Genomic DNA, 25616 nt, shown 5'->3' with positions numbered 1-25616 from the left:
TGCCTTCAGGACCTCCAGCTGCTGCGAGCCCAGGCCCCTCTCAATCACCTCTTTAGTGCTGAGTTCCAAGTGAGGTCTGCAGGCAAACCTGTTGTCTTATTTGTTGTTCAAAGTGCTATGGGTTTTCATAGAATCATAGAGTCAGTGAGGTTGGAAGGGACCTCTGGAGATCATCTAGTCCAACCGCTCTGCTCAAGCAGGGTCACCTAGCACATGTTAGACAGGGTTGCATGCAGGCGGGCTTTGAATAGCGCCAGAGAAGGAGACTCCACAGGCTCTCTGGGCAGCCTGTGCCAGTGCTCTGTCACTCTCACCGTGAAGAAATTCCTGCTCATGTTCAGGCAAAACTTCCTGTGCGTCAATTTTTGCCCGTTGCCTCTTGTCCTGTCACATGGGACAACAGAAAAGAGTTTGTCCCCATCCCCTTGACACCCTCCCTTCAGGTACTTATACACATTGGTAAGATCCCCCCCTCAGCCTTCTCTTCCACAGGCTGAAGAGGTCCAGCTCTCGCAGCCGTTCCTCACGGGGCAGATGCTCCAGCCCTCGGATCATCTTCGTAGCCCTACGCTGGGCTCTCTCCAGTACCTCCATGTCTCTCTTGTCCTGGGGAGCCCAGAGCGGGATGCAGTACTCGAGATGAGGCCTCCCCAGGGCTGAGGAGAGGGGCAGGATCGCCTCCCTCGACCAGCTGGCAACACTCTTCCGAATGCACCCCAGCATACCATTGGCCTTCTTGGCCACAAGGGCACAATGCTGGCTCATGGTCAACTCGTCGTCCACCAGCACTCCCAGGTCCTTCTCAGCAGAGCTGCTTTCAGCCCCCAGCTCGTACTGGTGCCTCGGGTTATTTCTGCCTAGGTGCAGGACCCTGCACTTGCCCTTGTTGAACCCTGTGAGGTTCCTCTCCGCACAGCTCTCCAGCCTGTCCAGGTCTCCCTGAACGGCAGCACAGCCCTCAGGTGTATCAGCCACTCCTCCCAGTGTGCTAGCATCAGCAAACTTGCTGAGGAGGCACTCTGCCCTCTCATCCAGGTCACTGATGAAGAGGTTCAACAGGATGGGAGCCAGTACTGAGCCCTGGGGGACACCACTAGACACAGGCCTCCAACTAGACTCCACGCCACCGACGACGAGCCTCTGAGCTCTGCCCTTCAGCCAGTTCTCAATGCACCTCACTGTGCACTCATCTAACCCACACCTGCTGAGCTTCTCCAGGAGGATGTTATGGGACACAGTGTCAAAAGCCTTGCTGAAGTCAAGGTACACAACGTCCACTGCTCTCCCCGCACCTACCCAGGCAGTCATTCCATCACACAAGACCATCAGATTGGTTAAGTAGGATTTGCCCTTGGTGAATCCCTGCTGGCTACTCCTCATCACCTCCTTTTCCTCCATATGCTTGGAGATGACATCCAGAAGGAGCTGTTCCAGCACCTTTCCAGGCATGGAGGTAACTCTCGGTAAAACGCTGCAGTCAGTTTTACCTCCATCAGGTGGCTATTTTCTTGGTGAAGCTTGTAAGTGATTAAAGACCAGCAAGGCCACGTGGTATTGCCATCAGGTGTCCCCCAGGCCAGCGCACACCAGGGCTGCCTGCCAGCACCAGAGCGAGCTGTGACTGCACAACGGCAGGTGCAGAAGGACGGCACAGCCCTGGCGGCCACGCCGCCGCTGCCCACGGCTGCGCTGCCCCCACCCACGTGCCGGGAGCAGGCGGGCAGGGCCACAGGGACCGCATGGGGACGGGGGCAGTGGGGATTGCTGTGGGGACGACGTGGGGACAGACGGGGAGACTGCAGGGGCAGCGGGCAATGGCTGTGGGAAGGGTGTGGGGACAGCCATGGGGACGGCTGCTGGGGGCAGCCGTGGGGACGCATGCAGTGACAGCTGCAGGAAGTGCACGGGGATAACCGTGGGGACAGTGGTGAGGGGGCAGCTGTGGGGACAGCGAGCAGGGGTGGATGCAGGGACGGCTGCCAGGGGCCGCGGGGATGGCCGCGGGGAGCGTGCAGGGCCCGCAGCTGTGGCGCAGGACCTGGGCACGTTGCTTGGCCGCGGCTGGAGCGGGGGCTGCCCCGGGACGCCTCCCAGTGCGGAGAGCACCAACCTGCACCGCAAGGCACTGCGTGAACAGGTAGCTCCAGCATCCGTCAGGGCTGTCCCCGCTTTGAGGAATTCCCGTTCTCCCGAGGAAACTCAGCTGAGGCTCTGAGCTGACAACTTCAACTACGCGGAGCTGAGCCTCGCGCGTGTTCCAGAACCTCTCCAGGGATGGAGCCTGTGGAGAGATCTGCAACTGCCAGGAAGCGCTTTCACAAGGCCACAGCTGCAGAGCCTCTGAGAAAGGTGGCGGATGACATGCACGCTCTGATGACACCCACGTCCGGGCATTTCTTAAAAGTTTCAGTATTAAGTACATTGTAATTTATTTAGAAAAAGGAAATTATATATGACTTTTTTATCTGGTAGCAGGAGACATTCAGTATCCTGTTAAGTAATTAATGGAATCCTGTGTTGTAAAAGTGACTGGTGTAATTCTCCCGGTCACATGTCTTTTCAAGTTAAGTAGCCAATATAGAGGGATGTGCAAGGGAAACAGCAATCCTAAGAAATGGAAGACTACCCCCACTGGAAGAAAACCTGTCCTGGGCGGTGGGTCCTCCCAGCACAGTGTCATATTTGTGTCTCCATCTTCTTCCGTTCCCACCTCAAAGCAAAGCAGCTATTCTACCAGAAATGGTTTTCACCTTACAGGTAACGTGTTGAAATAATTGTAGAAAAAACATCTTCTGTGAGTTGACATTTGAGCACATAGAAGCAGTGAGCATGATTCTCCCTACGTCCTTATAAAACTCAAGCCCATCGTGGCTGTTCTTGAGCATGTAGATTTGTGGGATGAATTTCCACATCGACATGTTAAATCACTGTCTCCTAAGTGGTGCTGTGAGAGCCTGCCTGCAGTGACGTCAGTACCAAACTTCTGGTGACTTCAGTAGAAAAGCTATTGCTTTGCAGAAGTAGTTTTAGACTGCTTCAAGAGTTTGGCTGATGCCTTCTCTTTGCAAAAGGCTTTCCCCCCCCCCCACCCCACCCCCATTTGAAGGTTGCATTTTTACTCTTTCTTCAGAAACACTGTAGGAATGTTGTTTGACAAGGCTACCTTTTTGTAAATAAGAGAAAGAAGAGTATAAAAGCAGATGGACAAAATGTTAATGTTTTGGTATAGTTACTCACTGTACCTACCTAACCCTATCATTTACTTGTGGGAATGAACTGTATCCAAGTGTCTGGCCATGAGAGCACGGCCATACTAGCTTTAGCTGTAACAAACACAGCTAGCGCAAGTTCTGCTTTGGTTATTATTAAAATGTTGGAGCTACTTTGTGCTGATGTATCTTACCTTGTTTGGGAGATAGTAGTGACAAAATAACTCCTTTAATGGCACAAGTTGTATCATCGAGAGTAGGATTTGCTGATACAGATAAGCCCTATGTTTTTTTGAGGAACTTCCTAGTAATTCTTTAGGTAGGTTTTTTTCTCATAGCTTTCCATGTTTCCTTTCTGGAGTTTAGTATGAAAAATGACGGAGATGCATTTATAACAGGTATGAGAAACTTTCATTGCAGTAGATTGCTGTGTGCCTAGATTTCATTCTTCAGCCAAGTTACTTTGCTGTATTCCCTAGTTTTTCTCGCTTGGTTTGCCGTTTAAGATCCTTTCTAGAACAGATTCTTGTAGACCATTTCCGGTATGCTAAATAAAGGGGAAAACATCTCAAACCTTAACATTCGTATAACTTATCAATCAAATAATGGCGACAAATAAGATTACATTTTCTATGCTAGGTGTGTGCTGTGAAGGTAGCACTCTTGCTCAAGCTGCTGCTTTGAATTTTGTTTTTCCTTTTACAGTTGCATTCCCTGCGTTAATCGTGGTCATTTCTGAGCCATGCTTCTCCTCTTTCTTTCTTTCTTTTTTTCTTTTTTTTTCTTTTTCATGTTTGTTTTGGAAATTGATGCCGAAGACATTGCGAACACAGTGATTAGGATCTTCCTTTGTCAGCTGCAGGTTTTTCTAGCTGTAATTCAGGTTTCCATTTCCTACTGCTTCCTCATAGCAAAACTATTTTGTAAGCAGTTTGTTTTGTTGCACATGTGCACATAATTGTCCGTTAACAGAAAATAAACTCTTTGGCTTGGCTTGGCTTGGCTTGGCTTGGCTTGGCCAAGAGAGGAAAAGTGTGTGGTGTAGTATTGACAATTATCTGACATTATGGAAAAATATCTCCTTCATGGTTCAAAATTATTTGTTCAGATAAAAATAGCACACGTATATACAATACATACAAATAGGTATGAGAGTATACAATGTATACAATGCACACTCTCTTTGATTCTCTCCCTCTCTCTCTTGCATGCCGTTAAAATAGAGGTGCACATCTTATTTAAAACGGCCTGTGTCACCTGGGCTGGTTTTCATCAGGTGAGCACGTGTGTACTTGTGACCTAAACTCTGCACCTGCCTTTCAGTTGGTTTGCCAGGAGGTAAAGATGTGTAAACTGCAGGAAGCACTATCTGACCCTCCCTGACAGTACCTCATTGCACTAATTGCTAATGCCCGAGTAAGACAGCCGTGTTTTGTGCGTAACACAGAGGAGGAGGTTGTGTTAGGAACAGTTTGGATGCTTTCTTCAAAGCACTCCCAAACAGAGCAGGTGCGACACCTAACTCTCTGCAACAAGCTTTTTGCCCAGTTCCCCCCTGAAATATCCCTGAAGTGATGTTGGGCAGATTGGAGAAGCTATGACACCACTCAACTGCTACTATTATACACATCTCCAGAACTATACTAACAGGCTTAAGTCCCCACATTTCTGATTCCACGTGGTAAACAGTCTCTGCCCGTTTGGCTCACCGTCTTTCCCCTCTTTGCCAGATGCATCTGTTTGGCTCCGGAAGAAGAAGACGACAATTACTATTGCCAGGGCCTCCGCACTAGCTGGGCACCAAGGGCAGAAGGAGTAAAACACTTCTGCCCGTTGGTGTATGAACGGCTACGCACAAAAGTTAAAGGCGGTATCTGCTCCTTTTGGAAAATGAGGAGGGATCCAAGCACGAACCCAAGCCAGCAGTTGATCCCCTGCGTAATGGCAGCAGTAGACCCGACTTCTGGCAGTATTTTATGCCACTTACCTTCTTTCCATTGGTGTTTCTCTTCCCGATGGCACTTAATTTAGATGTGATTAGGCACAAATAAACCACCTCTTCTAACCTGATCTCCCTGAGCTTTTGGGGACGCAGGAGCGGTGAAGGCCGTGTTCGCGTGCACACACACGAAGCCGTCCTTTGACGACTTGCCTCCCACAGCTCTGGATGTCACTCGAGAGACCGGAAGTCTGGGACGAGGGCATGCTAGGATCTCAGCAGCGAGGAGAAGAACAAGGTGCTACTTGGTATTTTAGACTGCCAAGATCTACTGTTGCTTATGGGATGTAGAAAGCTGATGACAGTTCCCATGTCACATGGAGCCCATGAAAGTCACTCTGATTTTAGCTCTGGCAAAGCATAAAATAAAGCCAACTTTCCTGCTTCTAAAGATCCATTTGAAGCACGTGGCAAACCTGGTCAGATGTCAGAGGCGATGGGTAAGGATGCCTTATGAGAAGAGGAATTGGATCAAGGCATCGGACTGCCAGCTTTTCTGCAATCACGATGCACGTGCTGCTTGCCGTCAGACAAGGCCCTTCACCTTTCCTTTGAGTTCTCCCTGTGACTCTCACACTTCTGTTCATTTTCCCCTCCATCCCTTGACTCTGAGGTAGAAGAAAGGTGGGAGCCGCTCCCTGTTCCCTGTGTGATACAGGCAGTGACTGCCTACCGCCGAGTGGGATGAGGTGGGCTATTACATTCACTAGTGCACAGTGGCAGGAACTTTGATCTTTGACTTGGAAGAGAAAGACAAAGACAATTTCAGGCCTTTTCATCATTAGCCTTACTCATCGTACCATCCAAAATCAGCACCGGTGTGAGATTTTTATTTATTTATTTATTTATTTTGGGGTGGGAGGGGAAGGCTACCCGGTTTCTTTTGAACGTAACTGTTCCAGCCCAAGTTAAGAGCAAACTGAACGAAAGGCTTTTGAAAATTGCCCCACTGGCAGCATTAGGCAGCAGAGGAGAGCAGCTGAACTGCTGGCTGCTAGTTACATCGTTTCTGTTGCGCAGGAGGAAGTGCTTTACTTAGTAGCAAACTTCCCGAAGTTTGCCCTGATTCTCTCTCCTTTATACTTCCTTCTGGTTAAATCCATCGCACAGTGGGAGAAAACAACTGCATGTTGTTTTTTTTCCCCCTCTCTATTTCTTCCTACAGTCTTGTGCCTCTTGACAAGCACGTGGACTTGAATTTGGTGTTCTTCCTCTAGGGACTTCTCACGGCAAGGCTCCGAAGTAGAGGCAGCCTTGCCAAGGTAATAAAACTGTGGAAGAGGAGAAGCAGCAGCAGAAGCTGGTAGGTAAGGTGCTGACCGCCAAACTTATCTTTCTTTACAAACTCTTATTTTGACAGTGTGCACGTTTTGTAGCAGTTGGAAGGGGTCTGCTGTTGATATCCACGTTCCCCTGTTCGTTTTTACCTATATCAAAGCTGGGCCGGGGAGGGGGGGCAGGTGTTGGTTTTTGCGAGATATGTAAAGGATGGCTCCCGTGTTTCAGAGACAAAAAGTTCTATAGGAGATTATAACACACCTAGGAAAACTCTATGGAAAATGCAGGTTCTGTTGGTGAGAAAGGTTAGACAGACGTTTCTTCTGTTCCTCATAGATCACATGAAAGCCACGTGAAACCCGGTGTGCTGGAGCCCGTGCCGGCAGCCGAACCACTCGGGAAGGGAAGCTAGAGAAAACCCTCCTGCCTCTGGCCACCTCCTTGCTCCTGGGCTTGGATGTCTCCTGCAGCCTCACGGCTTGCCGCTTTCCAAGGCCGTGGCGGAAGCCATCAGCGGATCTGCACCCTGACAGGCCATGCAAAACCTCCTCTGGTGGCCTCCGCTTGCAGCACGAGGTTGCAGCAGATACCTCCAGAAGCCCCTTCCCACCCAAGCTCCTCTCTCCCTCTCGCACCGCTTTGGCACGTTTCCCTCCAGCCCCACCTGCCTTCACTGGCAGCGCCTGCACCACACTTAGTCTCCCAACACCGACCTGACATGAAGAAACACGGGGGCAAACTCTTCCCAGGCTTTTATTTGGAGCAGAAAAGGGACGGGGGGGGGCACGATGCGGCAGCCTTCCTGCAGCAGCCGGCAGAGAGTCTGTGTCCCTCTGCCTCCATGCTCTGCGCCAGCCCCCGTCTTGCGGCACCTCTGGCACCTGCATCCTCTGCTGTCCCTCTCACTGCACTGCGATGCAGCAGCAGCAGAAAGCTCTGCGCAGAGCACCGAGCGCTGCCCGGAGGCGCAAGGACCATCGCCTGGGAGGTGCAGTGTGTGGGAGGGTGGCGATGCCCGTGGGGGAAGGAGAGTCCTGGGCGAGGGGCTGGGCAGGTGCAGGGCAAGGCTGAGGGTCTGCGTGTGGGGGGCAGGCCTCTGCCCTTGCTCCTGTGCTGGCTGACGGGGCGAGAGGCACACCATCCTCCGCACGCCGAACGCCTCCCGCCAGAGGAGGTGCCGCAGCCTCGGCTCCTCTGGGCGCTGCTGGGGCCGGAGGCGTGCTCTGCAGCTCACCATCTGCTTCCCTGGCCGCATGCTGGGGCTCGACGCTGGGCGAGCGCGGCACCTCCTCCTGGCACCTTGGCCCGTCACCCAAGAGGCTCCTGAAGCTCAGCCTCACCCAGGTCATGCACAAGGATGTGCTTTGCTGCAGCTCCTCCCCTTGCAGAGCCTCTTCCTCATCGCTCCAGTCTGGTGCCTCATGCTGCGGCGCTCCACCAGCTCTCCTGCTGCCTCCCCTCTCACACTCCCTCTCAGGGGCATGTGCATAGAGCCGCTCCAGCACCTGCCACTTGGAGCTCGCGTCCTTCAAGAGCTCCACTCGTGTCAGCTCTGGTCTCCACAGGTTGTAGAAGGAGTTTCTGGCGCAGAGCTGAAGCGAGAGACGGAGCTTGTGAAGGCACTTGCTTTGCCCAACACAAAATGCCCCCCGCGGCCCTGCCAGCACCGGCACCGGCACCCTCAGGCCCTTGCAGCAGGGCACAGCAGCTGGCCCCGACGTGCGGAGGCTTCCCCCCTGCCACCGCCCACCCCTTGCACGCACCTCCCTGGGTCGAACGTTGAGGCGTCCTGATGCTGTGAGGGAGAAACGCTTCCCCTTGCCCTCCTCTTCCTCACTCTCGCTCTGCCTTGGCCTCCGCTCCTTCCTCTGCAGGCAGGCTTCTCGCAGCTGCACCAAGGTCTGCCTGGTACACGCCAGGCAGCTCCTCTCGAGCTCCTCCAGTGGCTCTGTTTTGATGGAAAGCACTGCGAGGTACCGCGAGGTGTTGTCGGGGTGCACGCGCAGCGTCCTGCCTCGGAAGCGGCACGTGATGCCCAAAGGCTGCTGTCTGGTGCCCCGTGCTGGTGACGGTGCTTTGGGTGATGGTGGAGCACAGCCCCTGCCCGGCGATGCTGGTGCCTCGGCTCCCCTGACCTTCCTTTGGCCACTGTGAGCATGGTGATCAGGCTGTCGTGGTGCTGTGGTCTCTGGGCTTTTACTGTCCTCTCTGCTCTGGACCTGGAGAGCGCTTGCCAGGGCTGCTGCAAGAGTGGTGTGCACCAGCATCTCCTGCACAGCACCTGCACTCAGCTCCTGTGTGCCGTTGTCGGCATGAGGCTTCCCCAGCTGTCGCCGTTGTCTGGGGCTCCTCTCAGATGCGTGGACGAGCCCCAGGCCCGTGTCCTCTGGAGCAGTGGCAGGCGTTGCGGGGCTGTGTGGGGCACCTTTCTGACTCTCAGCCCTCATTTCCACACTCCCATCTCTGTGCACACTCTGAGCAAGGCCAGCAGGCTCAGGCTGGCAAGGCGATGTTTCCTCTGGTGGCACAATTTCACTGTGGCACTTGCCCGCCATGGCTTTGGCAGAGCTGCATGGTTCTGCTGCAAAGCAGGGGCTGGTGAGCTGAAGCTCCTCTGAAACGCCTTTGGCCCTGGTCTCCTGCTGCAATTCATCGTCTGGGGCAGAAGAGGCTGCTTCTCCCGGGGCATTCTCAGCACGGGGCACTTGCTCTTCTGCAGGTGGCAGGTCAGCACCTTGGGGTACTGGGGACTTGTTTAGCACCTCGTCCTGCACCTGGCTGTGCACCATGGTGTCCAGCCATTGTGCCTTGACCTCCTGGGCACAGGCCTCTCTGGGAGCTGCGAGCACCTCGCTCTTTAGGTCCTGGCGCTGTTCTTCAGGAGTCCTGCCGAGAGCCACCGCCAAGGGCAACTGTGGCAGCCCTGGCACCGTTAGGCAGCTGGACCAAGGCTCGTCCCGCTCCTTGTGGCAGCCCATGCCTTGCACCTGCCTTTGAGGCATGGCCTGTGCTGCCGGGGCAAAGCAGGAGTGTCCTGGGAGCTGCCGGCTTCTCCCAGGAAGAACGGTCCACTGTTTGGCACCACTGTGTGGCACCAGCGTCGCTTTGCCCCCTGTGCAAGACCTCAGCTTGGCCTCCGGCATGCAGTGGACATGCTCTTGACTTGGCTGGGGCAGAGCACCAGCTTCCCACTTGGCCACTCGAAGGGCAGGCAAAGCAAGATGGCTTGGCTTAAGCTCTTCCCTTCGCAGCCTCCACCCGCAGTCCAGAGCCTTCCCGGCACCACCAAGGGGCGGCAAGCGCTCCCTGCCATTGGCCCTGTGCCTTGCAGAAGATCTGCAGGCCGCTTCCAGAGCAGGCAGCTGGCTTCCTCCTGGTGATGCGGCCCTTTTGGCCGCAGAGGCCTCCAGGCCTCCCTGAGCCTGCCTAGCTGCCTGGCTTGGCAGAGGGGGCAACCTGGGCACAGGCGGTGTCTCTCTTCCCCTCCTGTGCTCTGCCACGAGAACATCCCTGGCACTGTCCTCTTCCCTCTGCAATCCAAGCCCAGGAGAGGGGAAAGTGGTTGCAGTCCTTTGCCCCACTCCCCAGGCTTCCCACAGGCACATTGGTGGCCCCTGCGCCACCCTAAACGAGGGCAGCGCTCTCCCAGCTGCGCAGCTGCTGCCCTGCTCCCAAAGGCTGCCGCCTGCGCAGGGAGCTGGCCAGCGTGGGGCAGGAGATGGGCAAAGGCAGTTCCCCTAGCAGCCGCAGCCATGTCCTTGCAGACTGCTTGGCGAAGCAGGCCGCCAGCCCGCACGGACCAGGGACCTCGTGCACCTTCCCACCACTGCCCGCCTGCTTCTTGGCACCTCCAGGCAACCAGACAGAGCCTTTGCCACCATTGCTGCTCAGAAACGAACACAAAAGGGAAAGGAAAACAATAGCACACAATAGCACACAACAGAACACAAAAGGGAAAGGAAAAGAATAGAACACAGTATAATACAATGGAAGAAAAGAGAACACAAAAGACAAAGGAAAACAAAAGAGCACAGTAGAACACAAGAGAACACAGTGGAACACAGTAGAACAGAAAAGAGAAAGGAAAACAAAAGGACACAATAGAACACCAAAAAAGAAAGGGAAACAAAAGAGCACAAAACAACACAAAAGAGGAAGGAACCCAATAGAACACAGTAGTACGCAATAAACACAAAAGAGCACAATAGTACACAATAGAGTGCAATAAAACAAAATAGAACACCACAGAGAAATGAAAATAATAGAACACAACAGAACACAAAAGAGAAAGGAAAACAAAAGAGCACAAAAGAACACAAAAGAGAAAGGAAAACCATAGAACAAAATAAAACACACAAGAGAAAGGAAATCAATAGAACACAATAAACCCTAAGAATGGAAAAGAGAAAGGAAATCAGGAGAACACAAAAGAACACAAAAGAGAAACAAACACAATAGAACACAACAGAATACAATAGAACAAAATATAACACAATATAGAACGGAAAATAATAGAGCACAACAGAACACAAAAGAGGAAATCAGAAGAACACAAAAGAACACAAAAGAGAACACAAAAGAGGAAGGAAAAGAGTAGAACACAAAAGAACACAAACAAAAAGGAAGACAATAGCACGTCATAGCACACAACAGCACACAATAGAACGCAAAAGAGACTAACACAATAGAACATAATAGAACACCATAGAGAAAGGAAAACAATGGAACGCAATGGAACACAGTAGAACACAGTAGAATGCAGTGTTACTAGAACTACCTGTGTTATTCACAGGAAATGAATCTTTATATTTGAATAAAATTTGTCCTGAATAAACAAGTATGTTCTGTATTTTGCTCTGGCTATAAACCCCCTGGGTGTACGCCTGAGTCTTTAGGTACGTGAAACAAAGTCTTGAGCTTTTCGTCAAAGCTGGTGGAAAATAGTTAAGATGTTGTGCTGCTTTATGAAAAGAAAAGAAATATATAAACTTAGGTTTTCTCTTATATAAATTGAATGGAACAAGCAGTTAGACAGACAGCCTTAAAGGGACAAATGAAATTTTGCAAATATTTAGTTTCAGTACCTGAGAAATTATCTAATAATATGCCTTTATCTTTTAAATGTGTATTTTTTGTCTGGTAATATCCTTGAGTCCACATTTATTTCATAGATGCACACTGAAAAATATTGTATGATGAAAATATTATTTTTAATAGTTAAACATACAACATTATCATTACCAGAGGGGAAAAGATCTTGCAGAAGCTCTAGAAGAAGGAGGCTGTGATCTTGAAACTGTGAGAAACATCATTCAAGGAAGGCAATTGCCTGCTGATCTGAGGGCCAAAGTCTGGAAGGTAAACATGAACTTAAATCAAGAAGCCGGGAATTCTTGAAGGTATATTTGATTTGAAGTGAATGTTTTAATTATCAGGCATCTCTACAGAAGAGCTGCCCTGTTCATGTGACACTGAAACTTTCATATGCATATACGTTGGTTCAGTTTTTGAATATTTGCTCTCAGTTGAGTTAAATTACTGCATCCACTAATTAGATAGCTACAGAAGCGCACTAAAAATGTTTAGGGTCTTTTATTTTTGCTTGCAGGTTGCACTTAATGTTGTAGGAAAGGGGGACAGCCTGGCATCCTGGGATGGCTGTTTAGACCTACCAGAACAGAGAGTAATTCATAAGGATTGCCAAGAGCTAATTGGTAAGTTTAATTCCATTTGGATCACCTATATGGAAACTTATGTCCTTTCAGTTGTCTTAGAGCTTTGCTGTTTGAATTAAATACCTTAATGGTTTTTACATTTTGAAGGAAGCTTTGAGGAGGAAGATGAGAGAGCACAGAAAATCAGAAAGAAGTCATAGTAAGAAAACAATATCTTATCTGCACTCAGACTCTGAGATGGGTGACACCTTGGAAGTTCCCAGTAGCAGCTTGTAAGTGATAGTTTGCACGGACTAAACAGAGCCCAGTGGAAGGAAGGCCCCAGGAGTTGAAAAATATAATTTCTATTTCAGTTTCCTTCTTCTAATCCTGACCTTCTTCATATTGTGTCCTGCCAGTTTTTAATTGTCCAAAGACTTGTACTTAATCTGAACAGTTGATGTAACACCAAAATGCATGTAACCTTTGAAGGAGAAAATATATTAATCATTCTGAACTTCCTACCTTTTTAGAGAGAAGATTTTTTTTTTTTTTTGAATAGCATTCTCAGCAAAAGTGAAAGATTGCATTTGTGAAAGCAGAATGTTGCCAGGATATTAGAAATAATATTCCTGCATATCCATAAGGAACTGCCACGGGATCTGGTTGCCGGCTCATCACAGAAAATGACCCTATCATTGATACCATGTAATAATGTTAGTATCGGTGTTCAGGTGGCTGATTCAGTGCTGACTCACAGATTCTGTTATTTCTTCCTGTGGTATTGATAAGAGGATTTTCCATTTTATCACTTGTCTTACTTAATTTTTGCATGATTGAATATTAAGACAGAGAATGGAGTTACTGCATATATACATAGCACTTTTAGATTGCAGTTGTACATTTTATAGCTCTAAAAACCGGCAGGACTTATTTTCCTTCCTTGTCTGTCTTACAAAAGAAAGAGAAATTACACTGTTATCAAATCACAGTATCTTTTCAGGAGGAGATTCATATTCATACCATATAGAATTAAGCACTTTAACCTCCAAATGCAATTAGTGCTCCTTCTTCCTTTGTTTTTTGCCAGATGTTCTGTAATGTGAAACTATTAAATTGATTAAAGTAATAAATATAAAGTTCAGAGCGAAGATTAGATAGAGATTTCAATTTAGGGTCTTATTAAATCTCTCTATTTCGCATTTTAGCAAGACAAATGGTCTCCAAATTTAAAATAAATCTTCATATAGCTCTTTTTTGTGTATGAGAGGTAGTGGAAAGGAAGGATGAAATATTTACTGGCTTGGATGGGAAAATATATAAACACTTCTGTAAAACAACTTTTCATTTGCAGTAATGAGACCTATTGGCTTCTTGTAATTGACAGGGAAAAATGTTCACCAGAAATTTTATGGCACTGGATTTTTTTGTAATGTTTGGTGTATAAGCTCCTCTTCTTTTATTCCCTCCTTGAACATAATAGACTTTTTCCTTCTTTTATTGTGACTCTATTTAGCTTTAGTAAAGTTGACATAATTTGACTGAAATAAAACACATTTATTTCTAATACATAAGATCAGATTTTTATGAAAGGAGTGTTTAGTATTAAATTGAAAACTGTATGAACTTATACTAAAGTCTAGCCACGAGCCCTACAATAAATATCCATATGCTTAAACTACAAGCAAACTAGGAACTGCCTTGTATCACTTGTTATACCGTCACATGGATGAAGGCATAATTTGAATTCAGTATTGATATCACTTATATTTGTTATCTCAAGGTAGGTGGAGGCCAGTACATTTTCTGAACTGTTATCAGCCTTTTCAGGAGTCTGTGTAGAAAGATGCTTTGGATCTAATGAAAACTCAAATATTTGTGTACATATCCAACTCAACAGTGAGAGATTTAATGAACATTTAACTTGCTATTTTAATTTTAAAATCTTGTAAAACAGATTCTGCTCATGTCAGTTTTCATCCAGAGGCAAATTAATACAAATCATGGACTCAGAGTTAGTCTGTCAGTAAATAAGGAACATCTTTACTTTCCACTATCCTACAAAATTCATAAGAATCAGAAATAATGTGCTATGCTGTATGAAAGACTACATGCTGGTAGTTGCAGTGAATCATCTGATTAGCAACAGTACCAAATCTAATTTAAAATCTAAATGTAGTTGTAGATAATCAAATAAGTTCCCTTTTTATAGTCACCCTAACAAACCAAAATTCAAACTCCTTTTAGGAGAATAAATTCAAATTTATTTCTTCAAAGTAGAAGTTAAAAATATTTTTTATTTTAATATTAAAATTTCAGTGTCTAAGCCTTGCTGATTTCAAACTACTGATTTTTCTTAATTTGTATGTCAGCGGGCTTTCAAGGAGTTGGAGGTATTGTTCTAGTTAGATTCCCGGGGGCCAAACATCTGGTTTGGCAAGCCAGCACAAACTCACACACACACATGCACAAACGTTCTTCAGTAGCAAGCAATTTATTAGTAGATACTTGCAAACAGACCGACCCGATGGTAATCTCGAGAAGGACCACCTCAATGCTTGTCCCGATCGTCTGCATGGCGAGAGGGAGAGTCGGCAGGCACAATCTTTTCGGGCGTCCCCGAGGAGGCAACGTGGTCCTCTGTTGTGTAGCAGCCTAACCCTCCTTCGGAAAACTCCGGCATTTATGATTACTTGCGGTAGGCGGGAGTCCCGGCTCCTGGGGCCAGCAAGTGCGGGGAGTCTAGCCCAACTCCGCCCCAGTTGCATAACAGGGCTATGATACTGCGCACGCGTGCAGACTTATTTCGGGGGCCACATTTGACTTTGGGGGTCGCTATTTCACTACTCTTCGGCTTCTGACCTTCATGTCGACTGCTTCTCATGGTGATTCTGTGGCTGGAGGCCACAGAATCTATATGTGACCAACCGCTGTTCTTTCTCACAGATTTCCATGACCTTGTTAGTTACTTGTTTGTATCCCGCTTAACACAGCGGTATTGTTCTAGGCACTAAAAAGTTACAGCACTAGACTATTCTCACCAAATAGCAGGTGGTACAGATACAAAAGTTGCAACACGGACCATTCCCATCAAGTATCACGTAGTACGGATACAGTTGGCAGTGAGGTGACCTTCCCCATGCAGCTGGGAGCTTTTTCCTTTCTCTTCTTTGGGGGGAAGGAAGGAAGGAATTTGTTACCCCTGTGCCTTGCAGCCTCTGACTGAGGAGTGCAGAGTTCTCTGCAGGGTGAGCTTTGGTTGTGAATGTTTTAAACAAAGAATGTTCTCCGTCGTGCTGTCACAGGCCAAGCGTTAAGCAAGCTTCCCCGCTGCTTTGTACCAACACAGCTTTGGTACTGCGCGTGGCCTTTGATTATCCTGGCTGGGCCTCCTACATGGAGATTATCTATTGTTTGCAAGTTTTGTCACATGTGCAAGTGTTGAGGTTTCTAGCCCTGTTTGGTAGAGACTTCTATCTTGCTAGTGATACTTTATGCTTATAAAGTAGGTCCTCTTAAATAAGGAAGGTCTCTCACAGGCTTTGGGAAGGTAAAGTTTTTGTTGCTGCTAGGAGGCAGGTATGAAACAGCCTCTTCTCTCCCCTTGTTTGTTTGTTTGTTTGTTTATTTTAAAGTCACCCTTCACAGAGACTTGCCCTGAGCATATAGTGCAGAGGCATGTGGCAGTTTTCCTGTGATATACTGCCCTTGTTGTGTTGTTGTTTTTCACTTCTGAACCTGAAGACCTGTTGGACAAAACCAGTTTGTAGTATTTATAGGTAAAGAAAGAGCAGCAGAACCTTTTGAATCTAGAAACGAGTTGAAAAAAATTCAAAGATCTGTCCCTGCGTTCTTCCACTCTGGAGAGCATGGAACCAGGAGGTCTGTGCAGGCAGTGTGCAGTCATGTTCCAGTGTTGTCTTACAGCACAGCCCTATGTTTTTGCTACCACGCACATTGCTGTTGCAGGTGACAAGAAGAAGGTGAAGGCAGTTAGGATTGATTTCATTTTCCTGAAGAGCACTCTGGCTTTCAAAGGCCTGAGAAACTCATCTGACAGTCTGCAGAGACCTCCTCTCTCAATTTTCCATCCACAAATTCTGCCATGAATTAGCTGGTGCCTAACAGCTTTTTGTGCTTTGTGCCTCTCTTTCTGCAAGTGTGTTTGTGCATGTGGCAAAAACTCATCCGGTTTTGGGTCAGATCTTCTAGTTCAGAAGAATCGACTGTAGTTCTGAAGATGCTTGTTTGGACAGTTGGGGCAAAAATGTTTGTTGTGCTATTCCAGGCTTGATTTTTTTTTTTTCCCTAGTAAAAACTTCCAGTGAGCTGAAGTAACAACCAAAGCACATGCCTGGGCGGGGAATCAGTTGTCTAAGAGTAGGTGCTCAGTGGTATCTGATAGTTCACCTGTGGCCTCCTGCTGCATTCCTTTAGAAGAGAAGTAACAGTGTGAGTGGGGGTGTCTCATGTGCGTAGAGGGCTGGCAAATGTAATGCAGAGTGAGTTCAGGATATCTTGGGCCTCTCAAATACTGCTAGCCATCTATCTAAGCATCTGCCCTTGTGGCCAGGAAGGCCAATGGTTTGCTGGGATGCATTCGGAGGAGTGTTGCCAGCGGGTCGAGGGAGGTGATCCTGCCCCTCTGCTCAGCCCTGGGGAGGCCTCATCTCGAATACTGCGTCCAGTTCTGGGCCCCCCAGGACAAGAGAGACATGGAGGTACTGGAGAGAGTCCAGCGGAGGGCTGCGAAGATGATCAGAGGGCTGGAGCATCTGCACCATGAGGAACGGCTGCGAGAGCTGGACCTCTTCAGCCTGGAGAAGAGAAGACTGAGGGGGGAATCTTATCAATGTTGTCTAAGTACCTGAAGGGAGGGTGTCAAGGGGACGAGGACAAACTCTTCTCAGTTGTCCCGTGTGACAGGACAAGAGGCAATGGGCAGAGACTGAAGCACAGGAAGTTCTGCCTGACTGTGAGGGGGGATTTCTTCCCTGGGAGAGTGACAGAGCACTGGAAGAGGTTGCCCAGAGAGCTTGTGGAGTGTCCTTCTCTGGCGCTATTGAAAGCCCGCCTGGATGCAAGCCTGTCTAACATGCTCTAGGTGACCCTGCTGAGCGGGGAGGTTGGACTAGATGATCTCCAGAGGTCCCTTCCAACCTTACTGAATCTGTGATTCTGTGGTTCTGTGATCTAAACCCCTCTGTTAATTTTATTGTCTAAAGATTACATGCCTCATTCTGAAGAACAGACTAGAGACTAAGACAGGACTCTGTTCACTTGTGGGGAAATGCTACTTAAAGGATTGCTTTAGAAAAAGATGTTGAGAAATCCATATTCTGCCCATATTCTGCAAAGGTCCTTCCAAAAAAAAAAAAAAAAAAAAAAAAAAAAAGGAGGAAAATGAATGCAAGAATTTCAGTTCAGGGAGAATCAAATTTAGCTTCTAAATTGTCAGATGAGCTAGGTGGGACTTGGTTCATTGCTCTGAGAAGACTCCTTGTAATCTTGCTAAGTCTAGGTGGATAAATATGCTAGCCTTGTTACTAACAGCTTGCCTGGTACTCCTAGCTCATGTTCTGTCTGCCACATGTTCACATCGGGACACCCACCACGTTGTCTCCAGCTCTCTATTGGCTCTCTGATATCTGCGGAGCTGTTTAGTGAGCTCCCGTAAAGCTGAAGGTTGTATCAGAATGTTGATAGAAGTGGTGTTATCATATTTTAACTTAATTTCATTTTTTTCTCCAGTTTGAGGAATGTTTTAACTCTCCTTATGGAACCCAGTACTTCAAAGAATACGCAGAGACGATTCCTGGAGAGTCGAGACACAAACTCTCAGAAGCTGCCAAGGAGTGTAGCATTTATCTTGTTGGAGGTAGCTTATTCCTCACGCTTATCTCCTTGAGGGGGAAAAAGGGCAAAGTCTGTTTGTGCAGCTGCACAAAAACTCCGTGTATTGCAGTGATGCAGATGCATGAAAACTCTGTATATTACAGTGCAAAATCTTTGTTCTTGCCTTAATGAAGGCTCCCTTCCAGAAGAGGATGGTGGAAAGCTGTATAATACGTGTACTGTCTTTGGGCCTGATGGTGTGATGCTGGCTAAGCCTAGGAAGGTAAGATGGCAGAGAATTGTTATTAGAAGGTTTCCTATTGGTATGAATAGCATTTAGCAGTTGCCCTCAAAATGATACTGTGCTTCCTTTTTAGAAGGCACAAGTAACCTCATCTGTGCCTAAAGGTGATGTGACCAGTAGGCTCTTGCAGTAATAATCAGCAGCATACTGTGGTTAATAAGTGCCTGCAGTTTTTCTTTGAGACATGAAAATACCCTCTTTCAAAGGTGATCACAGACTTGTTTGGGATAGAGATAGTAGGGCACGGAAGGCTTAATTGACTTGTCCCAGGTGCTGGGAAATCTGTCATAAAGAGTAAGTCCTGATCCAACTCAGTGTGCCTTTGTACATTGGTCTAGGTCTGAAATCTAGTGCCATTTTGCTGGGATCAGGATTTTTTTCTTCAGATTCCCAGTGGACATAGCCTTCCTGTCCTCATGAAGACTGCTCTTTACACATTTTTGTGTGCTGTAAGTATAATTTGTGTAGGCAGGCTCAAAGGACTGCCTACAAGTTCTGAGGTGGAGCTGTGCCTGCTGTCTGTGGTAGATGGTTGCTTACTGTCTCCTTCCACCTGGATGTTGCTTTGTGCCTACCTAAACAGAAATACAGAGCGTAGTTGCTGTTAATCTGGCTTTGCGTACCGGTATATTGTTCCTTAGGCGACCATCATCGTATTTGTTTCAAGATAAAATAAAAGAGAGAGTGCAGGGTTCCTTGGAACAAATGAGGTGGTGCAGAATAGGTCTGGGGTGTGGGTATTGGTTTATTCTGTAAACTGATTCTGCACTTTGCTACCTGATTAGATAGCTCTCTGAAGTAGTATGTTGTCTTCCTTCTGTTGTACCAGAGCAGTCCAGGCACACTGTACTTGTTGAATAGAGGTCGTATTGTATAAATAGGAAGCTATTCCTAGTAATACTAAAAGGGGTTCAGTATTAGGAGGTCCCACTCAGGAAGAGGGTTCTGGTTAGCGAGGGAGAGATGGTGACTGCAGAGGCTGAGACACTTCCACGTAGCTGAAGGGAGGGGAGCTCCGTGACTTGGTGAGGGAACTTTTGGGAGCAGCTTGGGAGGAATGGGCCTCCCACCTTGCAAGGGAGAGGAGTTGCCCTGTGCTTGAACGGATTGCACTTCAGAGCATCCTGACAAGCTCCAGACACTGAATCTGTAGCCTCTCTTTTTCAAAATTACTCATGAAATCCAGAAAGAGAGCTATTTGGCAGCAATTCTTGCCCCAACCATCTGAATGCATGCCGCAAAGAAGCGGCCGGATAGTGGAGCTGTTCTTACCTACTGCCTATTCTTGCATGGGCCAAGGATGAGCATATATCAAATGCCCAGTTTAAATGCATGTTTAAAATGCCCAGTCTTTTCTTTCCCTGAAGTCCATCGAGACATGTAGAGGAGAAACCTGACTGTGAGATCTCCTAAAGATGATCTCGGTCTTCAGCAATGGTCAGCTGGGATCCTGGCAAGAGAGCAGTCTAGAGGAAGCAGACTAGAAAATACATGGCTCTAACATAAAGAGGCTCCAATAGCATGCAGGGAAATTGCTATTAATTGTTATTAACCCTCTCACTAGAGCTTCATTTGTTTGACATAAATGTTCCTGGGAAGATCCAGTTCAGAGAGTCTGAGACTCTGAGTCCAGGGAGTGCTTCCTCTGTGTTTGATACTCGTGGGTATAAGACAAGCCTTCTCTCTAAAGAACGCTGCCAATTTGATGCTACAGACAGTCTTGGAACGGTTGTTTTAGAGATTTTTAGGTTGTTGGATTGATAGTAGGTGTTTGATCTCTATGACCAATAGAGGTTTAAGTTTGTTCCAAGTGTGCGAATTACTTCTAAAACTCTTTACAAGGGTGATGAGATTGAAAAAGGACAGAAGAGTAGAAAAGGATGAAGTACGCATCATGGTGCTTCCATTACCAAACAAGGCTCTGTTGATTTCTAATTGAGTATTTACTGTATTGTTCTTTCTTTTGAGAGAAATGGCATCTAGGTGAAGACTGCTTATATTGTTTTCCAGGCTGTGTTTTACATAGAGCAAACAGCTACACTAGCATGTTGCTTCACATGAAGCTGATACAGTCACGGAGACAGTGAACTATTAAACACCATTTAAACACTCTTGCATCAACTACGTCTGATAAAGATGCAACACGCCTATCACTCTGTCTTCAGTGCCCCATAACTGTCATGCCCCATAACTGAACTCTCCTAAGAGTCTCAGCTCCGTGGCCACTTCCTGCTCCTCCTAACGTGCACACTGTAAGAAAGCACATAATTGTAGTCTCTTTAGTTCATGCAGAGCAGTGAGTGGTCTCTTTTTCTTTGCACGTCACTGGAAAGCTTGTGGCTCCATGAGAGAGAAATGCAACATTACACGAAGACCTCGTATGGCGTAATTTTGTGGACATGCCCTTATGATGAATGAATTCTCACCCTCAAATAGCCAGTGCTTGCTGCAGGTAAGGAGACACATGTAAGTATACCTCCTCTTGTTGCTGTGACGCATGTTAATTAACAGCTGGCAGGATGGCTGCAGGGAAGCTTGTGATTAATTCTGTGTACTTCTGGCAGCAATATGACTGTTGTCTCTTGTGTTTTGAGAACAGCATACTGTACAGTGGGCCTGGGCATCTGCTATGATATCAGATTTGCTGAGCTGGCTCAAGTCTGTGGACAGAAAGGTGAGACTGGGTCACCTAACAAAGTGGAGCAGGGCTAGCCTGAAGGCCTGAACTATGCAAGGCTGTTTCAGGGTGGTACACACCGAGTAATCTGTGCATGACCAGGCCCTCTCATGACACAAATAATACAAAATGCAGCTTGTGTCTGAGTCCTCATTATTCAAACGAGTATCTCCTCTGCTTGAGTAAGGAGTGTCTCCTGCTATGCCTCTGCTGATGGAACAGTAGAGATGGATGAAGTTTGCATGGCCCCACACTTGCCATCATATCGTAGGGCTCTGCTGACATAAATAATCATCAGTACCATGCAAGGAGAGGCTAAATTTTCTTCCTTTGTGAACACAGGTCAGGCAATAAACACTGAAAGAAAGCTTGCCTTGACCTCCAGCGTGAAGGGTGGCTGTAGGGTAAACCATTTTCCCCTTGATGATGGTTGGGTTCTAATTTTCTTTTAACAAAGGTTGCCAGCTGTTGATATATCCAGGGGCTTTTAATCTAACAACAGGACCAGCTCGTTGGGAACTACTGCAAAGGGGACGGTAAGGACTGAGTTACCTGCTTATACCCTTGTTCCATAGGGGGTTTTAGCATACAGAACGGAATTCTTGTATTCTAACCCATGTTATGCAGAGTAGGAAGTACTGCAAGGTCACCTTGCTGTCACCCTGCTGTTCCTCAGCCTTGCTCTTCTTGACACCAAATTTTGCTGTCAAGGAGGAAAGCAGGAGATGCTTATCCTTCACTCCTGTCAGCCCCTCTGCCCACTGCTGTACCCTTACAAGGACCTTTTCCCTGTACTGCTCTGAGCACCATTCACACACCCACTTCTAGAGAGAAGAGGCAGGAGCCAGCCGTAACCAGTTAAGAACTGCTCTAACTGAAGATAGAAACAGACCCCAAGGCTCCTGGATGTAGGGTTCTTTTCTTAAGCCGTAAATTAAGTCAGAGGTCTTCATTTGGTCAGCTTCAGTCACCTTTGCTACATACTGAACAAATAGGTAATTCATGCTAACCCTAACTCTGGGGGCAGGTAGTAGAGACTTCTCTTTCCAAGCTTTCTGATTTTTCTCTGACCTTTGTCATTAATGGTTTTGGCTACTCTGCAGAAGGAGGCATTGCTTACTCTTTCAGCATGACTTCTTTCTCTTCTGCTTAGTTAAGTGGTGGTATAGAGAAAAAAAAGAGAGAAGAAAAGTCCACTGATGTTTCCTTCTCCCCTATGTTTCTGTAAACACAGAGCTGTTGATAATCAAGTCTATGTAGCTACTGCATCTCCTGCTAGAGATGAAAAAGCATCCGACGTTGCTTGGGGACACAGCACTGTAGTAAATCCGTGGTGAGTTCGAAAAGCTTATTTTTTTTCTTTGGTTGAAAAGCGTTTTACTTGACAGTCACAGTTCAGTCTCACATTTCCACCCACTCCTAAAAGTGTCTTCAGTTCTTTCAAAAAGCTAAAAAATTTTGGGGAACTCTTTTCTTTTTCTTTGTTTTGTTTTGTTTTTTTATGAAGTGCCCCATTTAACAGTATTTGATATAGGCCCTTGCTCTCTAAGAGGTTTTTTCACGTAGCAAAAGCAGCAGACAGATGCATTTCATGTTCTTAAGCAACAAAATCAGACAAGGGAGCAGTAAGCTGACATTTTCAAAATCATCCTTTTTTCTTATTTTTAGGAATATTATTTGGGGGGCTTTTATTTTTTTTTTAATTACTGGTAAATTAATTTGGTAAACTGGTAAAATTTAATTACATGGTAAAACTAGTTTTACCATGTGTATTCTCGTTGGAAGCACAGAAACTACTTTAGTAGCATTAAGTATTGGTTAAGCTGCTGACCTTCTTGAATTGTCCCTGAAATTTGTTCCATTATTTACTATGAACTGTGATGATCGTCTGTGCAGAGCAAACTCATGTTAAACTTTGCACGAAACCGTTTAACTTCCTCAAAGAACAACCCTGCTTTGGCACAAGAAGGAACAAGAATGTCTTCAACTAGACAAGACACATTCTGACTAAAGCAGCAGTAACTTTCTGCTCTGCGCTTGAGTGGCCCTGGGTAAAAGTAACAGAGTCTTCAGTCAACTCTTTTTCTTCCAAATGAAAAATTCCACTCATTCTTCTAGACAGTTGCAAAGTAAGTAAAACCTTTTTAGCTATGTCAAGAGCTTTTAACTTCATGTGGTGATAGCAAGGATGTTCTTCCTGGTGGAGCCTTGATAGCATTTGGTAGCTCAGGCAGAGTATAAAGTGTACTCCTGTTAAAAGCCAGTAGGATCTGAAATGGGAAAGGTTTAGTCCTTACCTGCTGGAGATGTTTCTTTCCCCTTAAGTTATATTCCATGGTCACGTGCACTGGTTCTCATATTTGGTTCATGCTTCTTGAGCGTCAGAAGCATACTTAAGCATGCATATGTCACATGAAAACTTGGAAGCTATTTCTATCATTCAAGAGAGAGGAATTAGGATGCTGGTTTTAGGTCAGCCCTGCCTCTACAGCCCCAGCTCTCAAAGGGTAGGCTCGCTCTTACACAAGCAACAGCAACTGGATTGCGGCCTTGGTACCTCTGTGTTAATGCTCTGAACAAACGTCCTCAGTTGTGCAGGGGTGAAGTCATAGCCAAAGCTGGCACCAAAGAAGCAGGTCTGTACGCAGATATGGGTAAGCTAGTAGGTTTTTTCCTACTCTATTCCTCTCCTGAGTAAGGGTCATGAGCCTAAGAGCTGGGGGTCTTGGGCTTGTCTGTCTTTACACAGGTACATATGATGCAGCCTTCCCTTCCCTGTCTCTGCTAGCATAAAACAAGAAGAGCAGCAGCGAGGCCAGACTATTCCCGTCTCCTCCCTTGTAAGGCAGCTGCTGCCTTAGGCAAGAGCAAAGTTCAGGCTTTGTTCTGCCTGGCTCCCTAGTCATGGTGACCAACAGGAACATTCTTTGTGAAAGCTGCTCATTTCCTGCCTTGCTCAGAGCAAGCTGTGCACTTTCCAGGCCTTTCTGACTGTGTTCTAATAGCTCTCTCTTCTCCCTGTAGATCTGAAGAAGCTTGCAGAAATCCGTCAACAAATCCCTGTTTTGAGCCAGAAGCGTAATGATCTCTATGGCATAGAGATGAAAAAATGAAGCCGCGTGAATGCAGAAGGCTCAGGTGGCATCATGGCTGCTGCCTTCATCTTTAGGATTCCTTTGCTTGGTAGCTCCAGAGGCTACTGCTAAATGGATAGTTAATAAAAAAATAAATAACTATCTTGTTGGTGTAATTCTAAAAATCCATTCAAATGTAGCTTCTGAGCTGACTTTTATATCTCCTCTCATTCCTTTTTTTTTTTTTTTTTTTTTTTTTTTTTTTTTTGCGGTATTTAACAGCTAGGACAAAGAGAGAAGTCAGGTGTTTTCTAACTATCTGGGGTTTGTTTTGCAGGAAATGGGGACGGAAACCATGTTACCTGTGGAAATCCTGCAAAGTGGCTGTAGTAGCTGGGATTTCTCAGTGAATTGTCAAATGATCTAGCAGCATGACTTTTCTGCTTGTCTCCTGCCTCAGTTGTACATGCCCAAGCCATCAGTTTAGACTTGCATGCATGCCCAATTCCTGACTGGGCAAGCCTAAAATTTAACACGCTAAGCCAAAGAGGCCAGCTTCTGCTCTGCATTGCCGAAAGACGGTGCAAGAGGAAGCCAGAGAGAGCTACTACTCTAGAAGAATCTGTAACAGGCTTTGGTTCTTGTGCCTTCTCTAGACAACAGCTGTATTAAATTCTCCTTCTTGGAGTTCTTGTAGTACTGATGTGCACTACCCTTTTGTTAAAGCAAAGGCGTAGTAACATGCAAGTTAAAACCAAAAAATACTGCTTCCTTAATGTCATGGCAGAATGGACTTGAAGGCTGTCAGAGGGCAGGCTTAAACTTAGAAGGCTGTGAGAGGAGCCAGTCAAAGGGTTAGAAAATTAATTGCACTAGCTCTTTACATCCTCAGACATGCAGAAGACAGGTGCTAGAGTTGCCGAATGTCAGAATATGTTATCCCTGTCAAAGGCTACCTCCCATCAGCTGCCCGTGAAATCCTCCTTACTCCATTGCTTTTGCTGAACAGATCAGCTAATTGATTATTAAGGATGGCTTTAAGATGCTCAGAACCAGGCCAGCAGTCTTAAAGCTGTTTGCATAGAAGGAAGCCTCCTTGGTACTACTACTTCCACTCCTTAAAAAAAAATCATTCACAGTCCTGCATCCGACATGTCTCTCTGTTCACACAGCTAAAACTAGAGCCATAATCTATGTGAGCAATGAGTATGGCCATAGTACAAAGGAACGAGCATGGTCCTCTGAGTAGGGTGCCGTGAGCCAAGGACAGACGGAAGCCACGAAACAACACAGGTTTGCAAAGGACCACCCAGCGCTGCTCGGCAGATCTGTGTAGAGCACTGGACAATGCTGTGACACTGCTGAGCTCACGGCACAGGAAAACACCGATAAAAGCAACTGGTTTTCTGCATCCATTCTGCGGGAGAAAGCGGGAAATGGAGAGGCAGAAGAGCAAGGAACCTTTTGTCTTGAGAAGCCTTTAGGTGATGGCTGGCCTGTAAATTGCAATTCGTGGTATTAGGAGGTGCCTTTGCGCATCATGCGTCGCTTCCGAGGCATGATGCTGCGTGCACCCCGACAACACC

General features: G+C 46.8%; 1 protein-coding gene across 1 annotated transcript; it reads left to right on the top strand.

Moving 5' to 3' along the window:
- Positions 1–16446: 16446 nt before the first annotated feature.
- Positions 16447–24206, top strand: LOC134151447 (omega-amidase NIT2-like). The gene is made up of 9 exons (XM_062595952.1): positions 16447–16520; positions 17898–18018; positions 18170–18258; positions 19846–19939; positions 20879–20953; positions 21414–21492; positions 22191–22289; positions 23555–23610; positions 23981–24206. The coding sequence occupies exons 1-9, from the start codon at positions 16491–16493 to the stop codon at positions 24067–24069; spliced, it is 732 nt and encodes a 243-aa protein (XP_062451936.1). The 5' UTR covers positions 16447–16490; the 3' UTR covers positions 24070–24206.
- Positions 24207–25616: the final 1410 nt, after the last annotated feature.

The sequence above is a fragment of the Rhea pennata genome, chromosome 1 (assembly GCF_028389875.1).
Source record: "Rhea pennata isolate bPtePen1 chromosome 1, bPtePen1.pri, whole genome shotgun sequence".
Taxonomy (NCBI): Eukaryota; Metazoa; Chordata; class Aves; order Rheiformes; family Rheidae; genus Rhea; species Rhea pennata.
This window is presented reverse-complemented; position numbering and strand designations above follow the sequence as displayed.

Excerpts from the sequence above, each read along its gene's own strand:
- LOC134151447 (XM_062595952.1), top strand. The coding sequence starts at position 16,491 with ATGCCTGGGCGGGGAATCAGTTGTCTAAGA. Across the intron at positions 16,521-17,897 it reads GGGGAATCAGTTGTCTAAGA|GAATGTTTTAACTCTCCTTA; the intron begins GTAGGTGCTCAG and ends CTCCAGTTTGAG. Across the intron at positions 19,940-20,878 it reads TTCCTCTGTGTTTGATACTC|CATACTGTACAGTGGGCCTG; the intron begins GTGGGTATAAGA and ends TTTTGAGAACAG.